General features: G+C 33.9%; 2 protein-coding genes across 5 annotated transcripts; one reads left to right on the top strand and one right to left on the bottom strand.

Annotated features, from left to right (window-relative positions):
* Window positions 1–2,392: 2,392 nt before the first annotated feature.
* Window positions 2,393–15,286, bottom strand: LOC127128595 (probable mitochondrial saccharopine dehydrogenase-like oxidoreductase At5g39410). 4 transcript variants are annotated; one of them, XR_007805974.1, is made up of 5 exons: window positions 15,057–15,286; window positions 7,204–7,763; window positions 4,788–5,484; window positions 2,845–3,066; window positions 2,393–2,765 (listed from the first exon to the last, which is right to left on the bottom strand). XR_007805974.1 is itself a non-coding variant. In XM_051057966.1 (3 exons), exons 1-3 carry the CDS (start codon window positions 15,172–15,174, stop codon window positions 4,792–4,794), a joined length of 1,371 nt encoding a protein of 456 aa, XP_050913923.1. In that variant the 5' UTR covers window positions 15,175–15,286; the 3' UTR covers window positions 4,524–4,791. The 4 variants fall into 4 exon arrangements, 2 of the variants coding, with proteins under 2 accessions (XP_050913923.1, XP_050913924.1); XR_007805975.1 differs by having other exon boundaries at window positions 2,845–2,955; XM_051057966.1 differs by lacking the exons at window positions 2,393–2,765; window positions 2,845–3,066 and having other exon boundaries at window positions 4,524–5,484.
* On the top strand, window positions 2,616–4,395 carry LOC127128597 (isoliquiritigenin 2'-O-methyltransferase). The gene is made up of 4 exons (XM_051057968.1): window positions 2,616–3,046; window positions 3,139–3,452; window positions 3,717–3,781; window positions 3,866–4,395. Exons 1-4 carry the CDS (start codon window positions 2,616–2,618, stop codon window positions 4,160–4,162), a joined length of 1,107 nt encoding a protein of 368 aa, XP_050913925.1. The 3' UTR covers window positions 4,163–4,395.
* Window positions 15,287–15,594: the final 308 nt, after the last annotated feature.

Here is a 15,594-nt window from a genome sequence, read left to right as displayed (position 1 = left end):
TCGAGTCTCTCAATACTTCTATTTTTTTTCCCTTTTGGTATTTTTCCATCTAACCGACGAATCAACTCCCTCTTCAGTTGATCGAAACTACAGATGTTCCAGAAGAGCATCAACATCGGAGGTTTGTCTCTCAAATAAATAACTTTTCCATAGCGGCGACGAACACCAAACATGTTTGCAACATGATGAAATGAGATGTGGAAAAATGACTCACACAACACTTCTATTTATAACACAAAAGATTGCACATTACACTGAGGCATCAGACCAATTGGCGCCTCCTCTTCCAAATAACACATGGGCGCCAATTGGATTAGCAGCACCATATATTGTAATCAATCCAATTGACGTCTCTACTAAATATTTAAGGGTATGCACCAATTAGTCTGACGCCTATGACCTATATTTATTTATTTTTGAAACAAGTAATTTGAAAATTATTTTGAAATTTGAGTTTTTTTATAAAAAAAAAATTAAAAACGGGGGTATTTCAAAATTTCTTATGTGGTTAAATAAATGTCTTTTGAGTTGCCAATTTTGAAAGTTTTAATAACTCTAATTAAATTACAACTTAGTGGGACACGAATTCAACGCCGGATCCAAAATTAAATTGCAAAACATTTTAAACGATTCACGGATGAGTTTGAATATTTTAAACAATAGTAAATTACAAATTACAACAAGCTTAATAGCCTTTCAACCCTAACAACCCCATTTTCCATCGAGCTAGCTTTAAGCACTTACTAAAAAAAATCTTGTTTAAGCTTATTAGTACTTATATCGAGATATTGATGATAATAGTCATAAGTTTGAATATAACTTATCCTACATTTTCACCCGTTCGGTAGATGTGACAGGATTAAAAAACATTATATGCATCATTTGCCATAAAAGTCCCTGCATGTGTAATTTGTGTTACCTACTAATTTGAACATTTCAAAAGCTACTTTTCAATTCTTTTGACCCAACAAAAGCTATTTTAATCATTATAATTGCATAGATATTCTAATATTTATTTTGGAGCATAGTATCATTATCTGTTGCAACTTATGTCAAAGGGAAACTTTATTAAAAACTGAATTTGTGGTATCTAAGTAAAATATTTTGGAGGGAGAAAAATAAATATGCACACATATTTTACATTCTGAATCAATTAAGAACGCGTATTTTATCATGTCACATGTTTAATTTTAAAATATTGATATGACATGATATAATGCTATAATTTTATTGGATGATAATATAAAATTAGTTTATATTGAATGTGCACTACCTTTAATATCTTTTAGAGAATTGACGAAGACAAATGATATTTTTACACTAAAACATATTAAGTGAAATATTTTAATAATAAATAATTTTTAAAAAAGAAATATATAAATTATTACTTTTTTATTTTTTTATTTTTTTTAGAATAAAGAATATTAATATATAATTGCATGATTAACCAACTTCATCACTTTATTAATCAATATTTTACATTTTATTAATCAATTTTATTTTACTACTATTTTTTTTAAAATATTTGAGCATTTTTAACCAACTTCATCACTTTATTAATTAACTTTTTATATTTTATTAATCAATTTTGTTTACTACTAAAAATTATTTTTAATATCTATACATTTATTAACCAACTTCATCATTTCATTAACCAACTTTTTATGTTTTTATTATTTTTTTTGTTTCATTAATCAACTTTGTTTTACTACTAAAAATCATTGTTCACGCCACTATTCGCATGTATGCCATTGTTCACGTAGTTGTTCATGTCATTGTTCACGCAGCTCACGTAGTTGTTCATGTCACTGCAGCTCACGGAGTTGTTCATGTCATTGTTCACGCAGCTCACGTAGTTGTTCATGTCACTGTGGAACGTATTTTTGAACACACTCCTCATGTGTGAGTCCGCAATACTCTCCCTCAAATAAATACTCTTTTGTCCACATACACATATTTTTTTCTAAATGATTAGACTTGTCTACATTAATATATAAATATAAATAAATATAACCACCAAAGTTAAATCCGAACCAGGCGTTTATAACCATTTAACTCAACTAATATATAAGTTGAAGTATCTCACCCACCCTTATTTTAAATCTTATAAAAATATTTAAAAAGTTACCAAACAAATTTGTTAAAGTAACAAAAAAATTCTTTACAAAAAAATATAGCAATTAAATATAAAATAGATTTAATTAAAATTTTAATTCCCTTTTGTCTTTTTTTAGATTTTGATCTTCTATTTAAAAAACTACTATTTTAAGTTTTTTTTTAAGTTTTGTGATGGATTTTGGTTCCTTTTTGGGACTATAATCCAACACAAACTAAAAAATGACCAAACCTGTTGTTTGGTTTTTAAAATGGAGGATCAAAAATCAAAAATAAATTAAATAGGAGGACGAAAGTTGTCTATATAAAATATGCACTATATATTACAGCATATTTAATATTCAATTATGTAGTGTCAAATTAATACTAAGAATCTGACAATGATAGTGACAACAAGAATATTCAATCATCTGTAGTGTCAAATTTGTCCATAAAAAGCAGGCAGCATTTGAAGGAAGCTCACACAAAATCAGAAAGACTATTATCCAAAGAAAACAAAGATGGGTTCTTATTCCAATGAGAAAGAGAGCAATATAGTGGAAACTGTCACCCCACAAACAGAAACAGATGATAGTGATACCCTCTTAGCCATGGTTCTAGGTGCCAATTTGGTGTTTCCTGCTGTTCTTAATGCTGCTATTGAACTCAAACTGTTTGAAATCATTGGTAATGAATTCATGTCAGCTATTGAAATTGCTTCAAAGTTACCAGCTCAACACTCTGACTTACCAAATCGTCTCGAACGTATGTTGTACATGCTTGCTAGCTACTCTCTTCTTTCTGTTTCCAGTTGCACCAACGACGACGGTAGCAAAGTGCGAGTTTACGGGGTCACACGTTCTGGCAAATACTTTGTTAATGATGAAAATGATGGTGGTTATTTGGGTTCATTCACATCATTTATGTGCCACCGTGCTTTGTTAGGAGTGTGGTAAGTACATTTATATTATTCTGTCAAGCATCAGATATGATGCTATCAACACATAATACAACATATGTTTATAGTTATTGGTAACGTTGTAGGTTGAATTTTAAGGAAGCAATCATTGATCCAGAGATTGATGTATTCAAGAAAGTTAATGGAATATCTAAGTATGAGTACTTTGGGACAGATCCACAAATAAATCAACTATTTAACAGATCAATGACAGATACATGCAATGTTCACATTAAAAAAATCCTTGACATATACAAAGGATTTGAAGGGGTATCAACTTTGGTTGATGTAGGAGGTGGCAATGGACAAAGTCTCAAATTGATTATTGCCAAATATCCATCAATAAAGGCAATCAATTTTGACCTTCCACAAGTGATTGATAATGCACCATCCTTTACAGGTAACCTATGAAACTCAGACATCAGACACAACACTAACACGGACACCGGACACGACACTAACACGTCTAACACTAGTAATAATTTGAAAAAATTAATGAACTAAACATAATCACAAGTGTGAGTGTTGATATTTGACACTCATAGGAACACGCCTTTTTTCAGAGGTGTTAGTGCTCCAGAAGTAATAAGATACCCTAAGGAGGTTAGTTCATTTGATCACATCTCATAAAGAATATTTGTTGAAATTGCCAAATTTTATTTAGGTATTGAACATGTTGGAGGAAGTATGTTTGAGAGTATTCCACAAGGAGATGCCATAATACTTAAGGTTGGTATATAAACATAAAAACTAATCTTTAAGATATATATTGCTTATCAAAATATTATTTAACTCTAGATTTCATTGTTGTAGGCTGTATGCCATAATTGGACAGATGAACAATGCGTAGAAATTTTAAGGAATTGTCACAAAGCTCTACCTCCAAATGGAAAGGTGATTATCATAGAGCTTGCACAACCAGAAGATCCAGAACCCACAGATGCATCTAGGATGATTGCAACTATTGATAACATCATGTTCATCACAGCTGGTGGAAGGGAAAGAACTCCAAAAGAATATGAGAGTTTGGGTAAACAATCTGGATTTTCTAAGCTTCAAGTTGTTTGTCGCGCTTTCTCCATAGTCGGAGTCATGGAACTTTACAAATAACCAAGTCACACATTGAATCTTTAAGAGTATGATGAACTTTCTTATGTTCCTCTAATTTTGTGTCCTAGTTTTGAAAGTTGCTTACTCTTTTTCTTTTCCACTGTTGATTTTTCATTTCTTTTCATGTATTATGTTTTTCATTTATTTTCATGCATTATGTTTTTCATTTATTTTCATGTATCATGTTTTCGTGTAATATTTCAATCATTTGGGGGAGTGTTTCTATTGTTTCAGCTTGAAATTGTTATTAACTTTTTGTTGTCTTTCAGTGAGAATTTTTTTTTTTTTCTGCTTCCCTTCATTGAAAAGGATAGTTAAATATGAGCATCTTCACAAACACAAACAAATGTAAATCAACCAATTAAAAAAAATTGATGATTCAAACGCTGAATTAAAAAATGCAACCACGACGTATACAATATTTACAAAATAACTTGCAAAAGACAAATAACTTCCTATGAGTCCAAAATATCATTAATGGCACTTAACTAGTAATAATACCCCTTCCAAAAATAATATTAGAAAAAACAGATATGAAGTTTTTCTCTATATGGTTGTCTAATTCTGTGATGTGACCATTATATTTAATTTCACTCCTTATTAAAGTGTAAAGATAGAAACTTACAAGCTCAAGAAGAAATAGTACTTTTTGAGATGACATCAAAGGATATTCCATTTTGTTGAAGTTTCTGTTGGAGATCAGTAGGACCAAATACGATTCCAGGAGGGTAAACACCTCCTTTAGGTAGGTTTGTGCGCTGGCTGAGAAGAATGAGAGCACACTGAACAAGAATTATTGGGGTTGCTACATATCCAACTTCAGGTCCTGTTACTCTAGTTACAATTTCCATATCATGTTTTGTGTTTTCCTGTGAAGCAAGACTCCCGTTACTAAAACCGCGTCCGACAAACCACATCTTGAAAGATGCGCTTTCGACTTCCTCTTCAGAAGGGCCATTCTTCCTGAACCAACCAAGGCTAAATAAAGAAGGAAATTTCAAAAGAAGCCACCGTCCAAAACCAGTGCTTCCAAAAAGACCAATACAAATTCCAACCATGATAATTCTTAATATGCCAAACAAAGACTTTGAGCCTATTTTCACACCAAAATGAGCTGGCTTCACCGATGACCAAAAAGCCTCTCTTTTTTGAACCGTCTCAGAACTTTCATTCGACCCGGGAAGACCATTGGGCTTTTCAGTTAGTGTTGAAAGTGTCCTTCGAACAACGCTAGCATCTGCTGAAGGAAGCACTACTGCCCAAAGGCCAATTTTCTTCTGGTGTTCTATAGTCTGTCCTTTCGAAGGAGACGGCCCAGGAATCTACAACCATGAAAACAGAAATCAATAAAAATAGAACAGTATTATTAATATTAAAAAAGTACATGGATAAAAGGCAATACAAGTTCAATCGACACACCACATAAATTTGAAATCAATAGACAAATTGACAAATAACGAGGCTTCAAATCAAATGACGTCCCTATCTCACAGGTTCAACCAATTGAGGGTGCACCAGATCGAAGAACTATTGTAAGTTTAACATTAAAAGCAGAAAGTGTTTAAGCTTTTACAATGATAAACAATAGTCTCAACTCCTCCCCCTATGACCGCACTGCATTGCCTAATCAATTTGTCAACTCAACATGTAAGTATGTAACTAATTCTCTCCTGCGATGTCTTTCTTCCTCATATTGAAGGTGTGTCTGATTCCAGACAGCAATACAACACCGACATATGTGATTACATTAAATAGATATGTTTTCTCAAATTATTACTATAGTCGACATGTCTGAGTGAGTGTCGTGTCCGAGTTTGTATCTATGTCGGTGCTTCGTAGATCCTAAGAAACTAGGCCTACTATTGTTCAAGTCCAATAGCTAGTCCATGCTTTTTTGTTTTATCTCACTGCTCACACCATATTCATTTTCTTGTTCTATATCTGGGATGCCTCAAACACCTATCTTCAATGTTTTACCCATCAATTTCAACATGCATGTTATGTGAGTGCATGTGCACATGTACAAACACACAAAAAAATCATCTGCCAAGAAGAAAACTTATCTTGCTTTTCAAGGTACTTTACATACAAACAGAACTAAATTTCTCAGTACAGCATCTAGCCATTACTGAGGTAGTAGTCTACACTGGAATGTCAACAATTAAGAGTGTCATCCAATAATTTGTTAAACTTCAACACACACCTACTCTATCACAAACCATAAAATTCTAAATTGCCAACTTGGTAAAAACCATTACACTCTTCAGGTTGATTCAGAATAGTTTGTGCACTATTTATTATATTTCTATGGTTGGTTGAGGGAATAACTTGATTCAGAATAGTTTGTGCACTATTTATTATATTTCTATAGCTAGACTAATTTGATCGAAAAATACTTCATGGACTATTTATTACATTTATATAGTTTAGAGATCAAATAAGACTAAGAGTGTGATATAATTTAGAACAAAATTGAAGGTTTGTGGTATGTTCAAATTGACTTATTTTAATTTATCGGCTAACAAAATCACTTATAAGAATATCTAAGAGCGCTTATGAAAACAACTTTGGCATGTTCATATGCTCATTTCCAAATACCTTATATAAAAACATTTTTTAATCATACTACATGATAAGCCTTTACGGGGACAGTTTAAGCATATAACTTATGGCTATGTTTGGATATCATAAATTGAACAGAGTGGAATGGAATGAAGATTTTATTCAATAGTTTGGAAATTTTAGGACAAAACAAGCCAAGTTCTTCATTCCTCCCAAATTGGATGGGAAGAAATATAGCAGCAAGTGATGGAATGGAATCCATACCATTTCATTCCACTCCGCTCCATCCGATTTTAAATGATCCAAACAATGGAACACCACTTCATTCCATCTCATACCGCTCCGCTCCATCCGATTTCATCCATCCAAACAAAACCTATATTAAATTACTTATACCTTTTACATGAAAAACAGTTTAAACTAAGCACAAATGATAACAGATTAATCTCCCAAACAAATGAAGTTCAAAATTGAGTTACCTGAGGCCTAGGTCTTCTTCTTGGTCTAGACCTCCTAAACGCCTGCAAATCTTTCGCATTCGCCACACCAAGAACCGCAGATTCATACGTAGCAAAGTTCCCAACAATCCTCTTCCTAGACTCCAAGCTAACATAGGCCTCAACCCGGTTCGGCACAGCTGGACCCACCCACTGCAACGAATTAAACAACAACCCAAGCTCAGCCGGAACAGAATCAAAACCACAAGCCGAAACCACAAGAGAACCAGTTTCACCGGCTCGATCATGGTAATCACTCTCCATTCTCTCCATAAACTCCGGCTCGCCGCAAATATCGAGATAATCGCAGCCGGAATCGACGCAAGCGGATACGACGGTTTCGCCGTGGAGACGAAATGGACCAACGCAGTTGAGGATGAGGCGGGTTTGGGAGCAGAGGGAACGGAGGGAGGATGGATCGGAAGTGTCGGCGGGGAGAATTGTGATAGTCGGCGGTGAATTAGGGTTTGAAGCCCAATTTAGGGTTTGGGATAGTTTTGTAGGGTTTCGACCAGCGATGGCTATGGAATTGAGAGGAGATTGTGATTGTGATGAGTTGTTGAGGAATTTGAGTGCTTCTTTGAGAACGTATTTGCCTGTGAAACCTGAAGCTCCGAGGATTATGAGATCGAATTTTGTTACTTTGGGTTCCATTTTTTTGAATTTCTTGGCGAAGACGAGTGTGTTTTTCAAAATTATTGATTGATGAAGCTCTATAAGGTACAAATGGCACAAACTTTACATGACAAAAGGTACAATATTATGTGCAATAACATCTGCTATGACTAATAAAGATACGAAGGAGTGTGTTGAAAAATCTAAGATATAGGTCACTTGGACTAGAAACTATCCTTGTGTGTAATCAAGTTAATTATAGTGAAAATTTGTTAATACGCGGATCGGGAATAACTCCGAGTTAATGGGGTGAACTAATATAAATTGTGTGTTAATCTCTTTTCTCTTATTTATTTATCAAGAGAACTTGAAACATAAATAAGGATAAAAAAGATATAGAAAAGACAAAAATATGAATTATTAAACTCTGTCATTCTTGAATCATTGTTTGTCCTCAAACAACTAGCTCACATAGGAAGTCTAAGGACAAATACATTTTTATAAGAATTATGATACATGGATGTATGAATACTCCTTCAAAATCCACAAGACAGTTAATCTAAGTTTTACGTCTTTTAAGGCTCACATAACTAGGTTCTTACAAAAGCATTTTATTAATTCCTTCCTCAAATATTAAATTCTCTCCATAAGGTTGAATGTCCGATTTTCCTATATGTGGTATGTTGTGATTAAAATTCAAGCAAGTACAACATGTACACAAAAACTGCAGAAGTATGTTAAGCGAGCTATGGTATGCGCTTAGCGCACACTGATGTTCACCGGTGGTTAAGTGAAGTCTTTGTGACTAAGTGAGATTCTCTGTAATGTCATCCCTATTCTAATGACCCGGGGACATGTCAAATTTCTCTACATGGGGTGGAATGCAAGGATGGTCATATGTGAAACCTACTTCAAGGATGCTCAAAGATGAAGCAGCATATACAATACATGAATAAGGGCTTGCTTTAATTTTTTTTGAAAGTTTTCGAAAATTTATATTTTGAAAATTTGTTTTCCTGATTCAAGTAACCTAAAAAGCCAAATGTGTATGAAATCCAAAGGCTTTGATGACAAAAGTCAAGAATAATGGCATGATAAAAGGTTTTTCTCTTAAATTCTTCATTCATAATTGATATTTAGTTATCTATGAATTAAAGCATGTACATGAACCAATTACTTTCAAAAAGTTTGATTTTACTACTATTTAGTGAAAACATGTCAATAAAAGTCAAGAATCATATAAGCATAATCAAGTGAGATGTGTGCAACCTCATGTTTTACATAAATAACGAGAGTGGACATGCATACTAACTATGTGAATTTTGCATCATTCTTGTTATTACTTGGTACATTTAAAGTCATTGATATGATCAAAACATTCTTAGTTATTGAGTGAAAAACTACATGAGAAAAAAGCATATATTGTGAGGGTATGATTCCTTGGCAGCCCCTCTGAGCCTGAAAAATTAAAATTTTGTTATTGCAACGACATGGCTAAACGAGTGTTTACGAAAGTTGTTTTGAATTTATGCATATTCACTTTTAGTAGTAGAAATTAGTAGGACACTGTTTTGATTGTAAAGTTATGCATATTCACTATTCTTAGTAGAAAATGAATTTTCTTTGGACTTTTTTTATTTCTTTTAAAATTATGCAACTATTTGCAATAGATATTCTTAGTCCTAATTATTTTGGTTATATTGAATTGGGTTAAGGAATCAAATGGTTATGGTATTTTAAGTTATAAAACGAATCAGTTTATTATGGAAATGTTTGTTATTGTAGCGAAATGACTTGAAAGCGTGAGGATGTCTGTAACACCCTAAATCCCACACATAATTTATCGCGTAAATTAAATATAAAATAAAACCACGTATGGTGTCACACATTCATAACACACATGACCTGCTCCGTAACATGGGTTTAACAGTAAATTTCAATACACACATTTGTAATAAGGATGTTTGCACGACATCCCACTTATATGTATCATATCTGATCGGTATTATGTATTTACATAATAAGACATTCATAACTTGTCATTGCATGCTCACTTCCATTTTAAAGTATCATCGCAGCGGAATTATCATAACAATTATGAAAAATAAAACAAGTAATAACATTTAGTCTCAACTTTAATTTTAATAACAAAATAAGAGAGTTGTAACCAATCAACTCAACATCTTAAGAATTCTCAACAACAAAGTTAGTTTTATGACTTCCACATAATCATACATAAGGAATAAAATAAGCGTTTAATCCAACCCGATGTTACATGATCAGAGGAAGGTACCACTAGTAAAAGCGACAAAATAAAGAAGTAATCCAAGAGCTACCTTCCACTTACTTCAGCAATACTACTCTTGAGTATATGCACGATGCCCATGTAAAGACAACATTCAAACAGAAGGGGTGAGAATTCATTTCAATAATAACGACATAGAATGAAGAATAGAGTATAACATCTACATAATCATGCACAACAATATATCACATTCTTACATCAAAATCATAATCAACATCATACACGACAACATCTCAATTATCATCAACATCATACAAAACCATATTTCAATTATCATTAACATCATATGCAAAAACATCTCATCCAACAACACATCAACAACAATCAATACAAATGCAACACTTATGCAATATACTCAACACCAACTCAACATGCATGTGGTATCAAATATGAACACTCAGGTTCATCTCACTTCATGATCCCCACCATAGGATCAATTCCCTCTTGAATCGGAGCACACCAAAATCGCTACCATCACCATAGGTAACGCTTCACTAATCCCACATAATAGGAATTAGCTACTCGTACTCGATCCATCACAATGGGATCAAGGCTCACCAAAACTCGTTACCATCAACATAGATAACACTTAACTAATCCCTCATAATAAGAATTAGTTACTCACACCCGATTTATCACCATAGAATTGAGGCTCACCAAAATTGGACCGAAGCCCGTACATCAAGATACATGACTCTCAAAAAACATGCATTAACACAACAAGGTTCACCTAAAGGATCCCCACACACATCTCATAATTTATGCATCACACCATTCATCATGCAACAACCAATTCATGTTACCACATGGGTAATATCAACAAATAACAGCAACTCGTCAACATCTTAACATCATCTACATAACAACATAAATATCACACAATGATATTACAGCAATGCAACGATTCATTAACCAAACGTATGGACAAATATTTCACCAACACATTAGGCATAAGAATAATACTCAAACAATTCACTTATCACCATCACATTATATCTCTTAGAGTCAGCTTTCTAATGCTTGAAACCCCAACCCAACATAATTCACGAGTTGAAAATTATGATCAAAACCGTGCACGAAGGCGTTACTAAAAAGTTATTGTTTTCTAAAATTTCCAACACAATTTTCATCTTCTTCAACCCCAAAAACGTCCATGAAATAATCACCAAAATTATTTTATCCCTGAAACAAAGTTATAACTCTCTATTTTAGATATTCAACGCTTCAAATGGAACTCGATTTGGACTTACGGATCAAAAATTATGACCAAAAAGATTTTGACCAAAAAACATTAAAAAATGCTCGCGATTGTGACGGACATAATGCATAATTTTCTGCGTAATCGTTGGAGGCCTTCCGGACCTCCGATTTAGATTCCGTAAAAAGCCAAATATTCAGAAAATTACAACTCATGTAATACTCTAGCTATCTAAAGTTAATTTACAATTTTAACACAATTAAATCATTTAATCATATTTTTAAGATTGTGCTTAAAACCTTCGAAATTGCAATAATGGTGAATATATATCAATCATCAAAACACAAAAATACACGCATATAATGTACACGAAATTCATCATATAATCATCACATAATAACCATCATTGCATCCCAATTCAAAATTATGAATCAAAACACCTAACCCTAAAGAGGTTAAGGGTTCCTCCATTCTATCATTCTATCATACCCTTTACTATTGAAACAAGTTCTCACTCTTATCTTAGATTTTCCAACAAGATGCACACTTCAAGCTCTAACAATGGAGTTTTCCTTTAGCCCTAACATTTGACTTTTCTCACCACAAAATTCTATTTTACGTAAAACCCTTCAAACTCTCTTACTAACATTTTTATCATTAACCTAATCCCCCTTAATTAGGAACTTCCACAATTGCCCTCACTTATCATCTTATTTACCACCATACCCCTTTTGGCTCTAATTTTATTTTAATAAAATAATACTAATAATATTCTTTTTTTTCTTCCTACTATTTCTACTCTTCTATTTTATTCCAACGAATTAAATAAAATAGTTATAAGCTAATTATTAAAAATTCTCATTATCCCCATTAAATAAGTAAAATAACTAAATTTAATTATTTAATTAAGATGCTCATATTCTAGTTATTTATTTATTTATTTATTTAATTTGAATAAAACACTATTTATTTCATTCACGAATTAAAATTCTAATTAATTATCAACAACTATATCAAACTCTTACTCCCTCCATACTTCTATTTCAAGGATACCTACCCCCACAATCATACACAATTAATTTAAAACACTCATTAATCATATAAAAATATAAATAATTCAAATTAATTAATTAATTAAATTCGGGGTGTTACAACTCTCCTCCACCTAAGAAATTTTTGCCCTCGAAAATTACATTAGGAAAATAGAGTCGGATACGACTCCCTCGGCTGCTTCTCACGCTCCTAAGTCATGCTCCCACCATTTGGTCAATCCCAAACTACCTTCACTAAGGCAATCTCTTTACCATGCATCTGCTTCACTTCCCGATCCTCTATCCGCACGAGTGATACATCAACAGTCAAATTATCTCCCACCTGCACATCATCCACCTGGATCACATGAGATGGATCCAAAATATATCTCCTCAACTGAGACACATGAAACACATCATGAAGATCAGCAAATGGCGTCGACAAAGCAATCTGATAGGCCACCTCTCTTATCCTCTATATAATTTGGTACGGACCAACAAAACGTGGCGTGAGTTTTTGAGACTTCAAAGCTCGACCAACACCAGTTACATGCGTAACTCTCAAAAACACATGATCTCCCTTCTGGAACTCAAGGGTTTTCCTCCTCTTGTCATGGTAACTTTTATCACAATTCTGCGACGCTTTCATCATTTCTTGGATCATTTTAACCTTTTCAGTCGTCAAGTTAACAATCTCAGGTCTGAGCACAACACGTTCGCCCGATTCATACTAACACAAATAAGTTCTACACCTCCTATCATACAACGCCTCATATGGTACATTCTGATACTAGAATAGAAACTGTTGTTGTAGGTAAACTCAATCAATGACAAGTAGCTATCCCAAGTACCTCCTTGTTCTAGCACACAAGCCATCAACAAGTCCTCCAAAGATTGTATAATCCTCTCTATTTGACCGTCCGTATGCGAATGATAAGAAGAACTCAACTTTAACATAGTACCCAAAGTAGCCTGCAGACTCTCCCAGAACCTCGATGTAAATCTCATATCTCTATCTAATACAATACTTAAAGGATTACCATTCAGCTTCACAATCTCATCAATATACAATTCATCTAGCTTCTGCAAAGGATAATTGATCCTCATCGGTATAAAATGAGCCGATTTGGTCAATCTATCCATAATAACCCAAATTGAATCGCATCCCTTTGAAGTCTTCGGTAAATTTGTTACAAAATCCATGGAAATACTATCCCATTTCCATTATGGAATATTCAATGGTTGCATCAGACCCAACGGCTTCTAATGTTCGATATTTGACTTATGGCAGATCAAACAAGCATACACAAATTCGACAACCTCTTTCTTCATTCCTGGCCATCAAAACCTCTTCTTCAAATCTAGATACATATTCGTAGCACCAGGATGAATACTCAATCCACTTATGTGACCCTCATCAAGAATACTCCTCTTAAATTCAGGTACATCAGAAACACAAACGCTATCTCTGAACATCATCACACCATTTTCATCAACTCGGAAATCACATCAATTACCTTGGTCGATTAATGTGAGACGATCTATCAAACTCAAATTGAAGGTTTGTGGTATGTTTAAATTGACTTATTTTAATTTATCGACTAACAAAATCACTTATAAGAATATCTAAGAGCGCTTATGAAAACAACTTTGGCATGTTCATATGCTCATTTCCAAATACCTTATATAAAAACATTTTTTAATCAGATTACATGATAAGCCTTTACGAGGACAGTTTAAGCATATAACTTATGGCTATGTTTGGATATCATAAATTGAACGGAGTGGAATGGAATGAAGCGGAATGAAGATTCCATTCAATAGCTTGGAAATTTTAGGACAAAACAAGCCAAGTTCTTCATTCCGCTCAAATCGGATGGGAAGAAATATAGTGGCAAGTGATAGAATGGAATCAATACCACTTCATTCCCCTCCGCTCCATCCGATTTTAAATGATCCAAACAATGGAACACCACTTCATTCCATCTCATACCGCTCCGCTCCATCCGATTTCATTCATCCAAACAAAACCTACATGAAATTACTTATACCATACATGAAAAACAGTTTAAACCAAGCACAAATGATAACAGATTAATCTCCCAAACAAATGAAGTTCAAAATTGAGTTACCTGACGCCTAGGTCTTCTTCTTGGTCTAGACCTCCTAAACCCCTGCAAATCTTTCGCATTCGCCACACCAAGAACTGCAGATTCATACGTAGCAAAGTTCCCAACAATCCTCTTCCTAGACTCCAAGCTAACATAGGCCTCAACCCGGTTCGGTACAGCTGGACCCACCCACTGCAACGAATTAAACAATAACCCAAGCTCAGCCGGAACAGAATCAAAACCACAAGCCGAAACCACAAGAGAACCAGTTTCACCGGCTCGATCATGGTAATCACTCTCCATTCTCTCCATAAACTCCGGCTCGCCGCAAATATTGAGATAATCGCAGCCGGAATCGACGCAAGCGGATACGACGGTTTCGCCGTGGAGACGAAATGGACCAACGCAGTTGAGGATGAGGCGGGTTTGGGAGCAGAGGGAACGGAGGGAGGATGGATCGGAAGTGTCGGCGGGGAGAATTGTGATAGTCGGCGGTGGATTAGGGTTTGAAGCCTAATTTAGGGTTTGGGATAGTTTTGTAGGGTTTCAACCAGCGATGGCTATGGAATTGAGAGGAGATTGTGATTGTGATGAGTTGTTGAGGAATTTGAGTGCTTCTTTGAGAACGTATTTGCCTGTGAAACCTGAAGCTCCGAGGATTATGAGATCGAATTTTGTTACTTTGGGTTCCATTTTTTTGAATTTCTTGGAGAAGACGAGTGTGTTTTTCAAAATTATTGATTGATGAAGCTCTATAAGGTACAAATGGCACAAACTTTACATGACAAAAGGTACAATATTATGTGCAATAATATCTGCTATGACTAATAAAGATATGAAGGAGTGTGTTGAAAAATCTAAGATATAGGTCACTTGGACTAGAAACTATCCTTGTGTGTAATCAAGTTAATTATAGTGAAAATTTGTTAATATGGGGATTGAGAGTAACTCCGAGTTAATGGGGAGAACTAATATAAATTGTGTGCTAATCTCTTTTCTCTTATTTATTTATATTTCAATATTTATGAAGCAAAAAAGTATAAAAAATAGGTAAAAACTAATCAAGAGAACTTGAAAGATAAATAAGGATAAAAAAGGTATAAAAAAGACAAA

This window comes from Lathyrus oleraceus, chromosome 3 (genome assembly GCF_024323335.1).
Source record: "Lathyrus oleraceus cultivar Zhongwan6 chromosome 3, CAAS_Psat_ZW6_1.0, whole genome shotgun sequence".
NCBI classification, from domain to species: Eukaryota; Viridiplantae; Streptophyta; class Magnoliopsida; order Fabales; family Fabaceae; genus Lathyrus; species Lathyrus oleraceus.
This window is presented reverse-complemented; position numbering and strand designations above follow the sequence as displayed.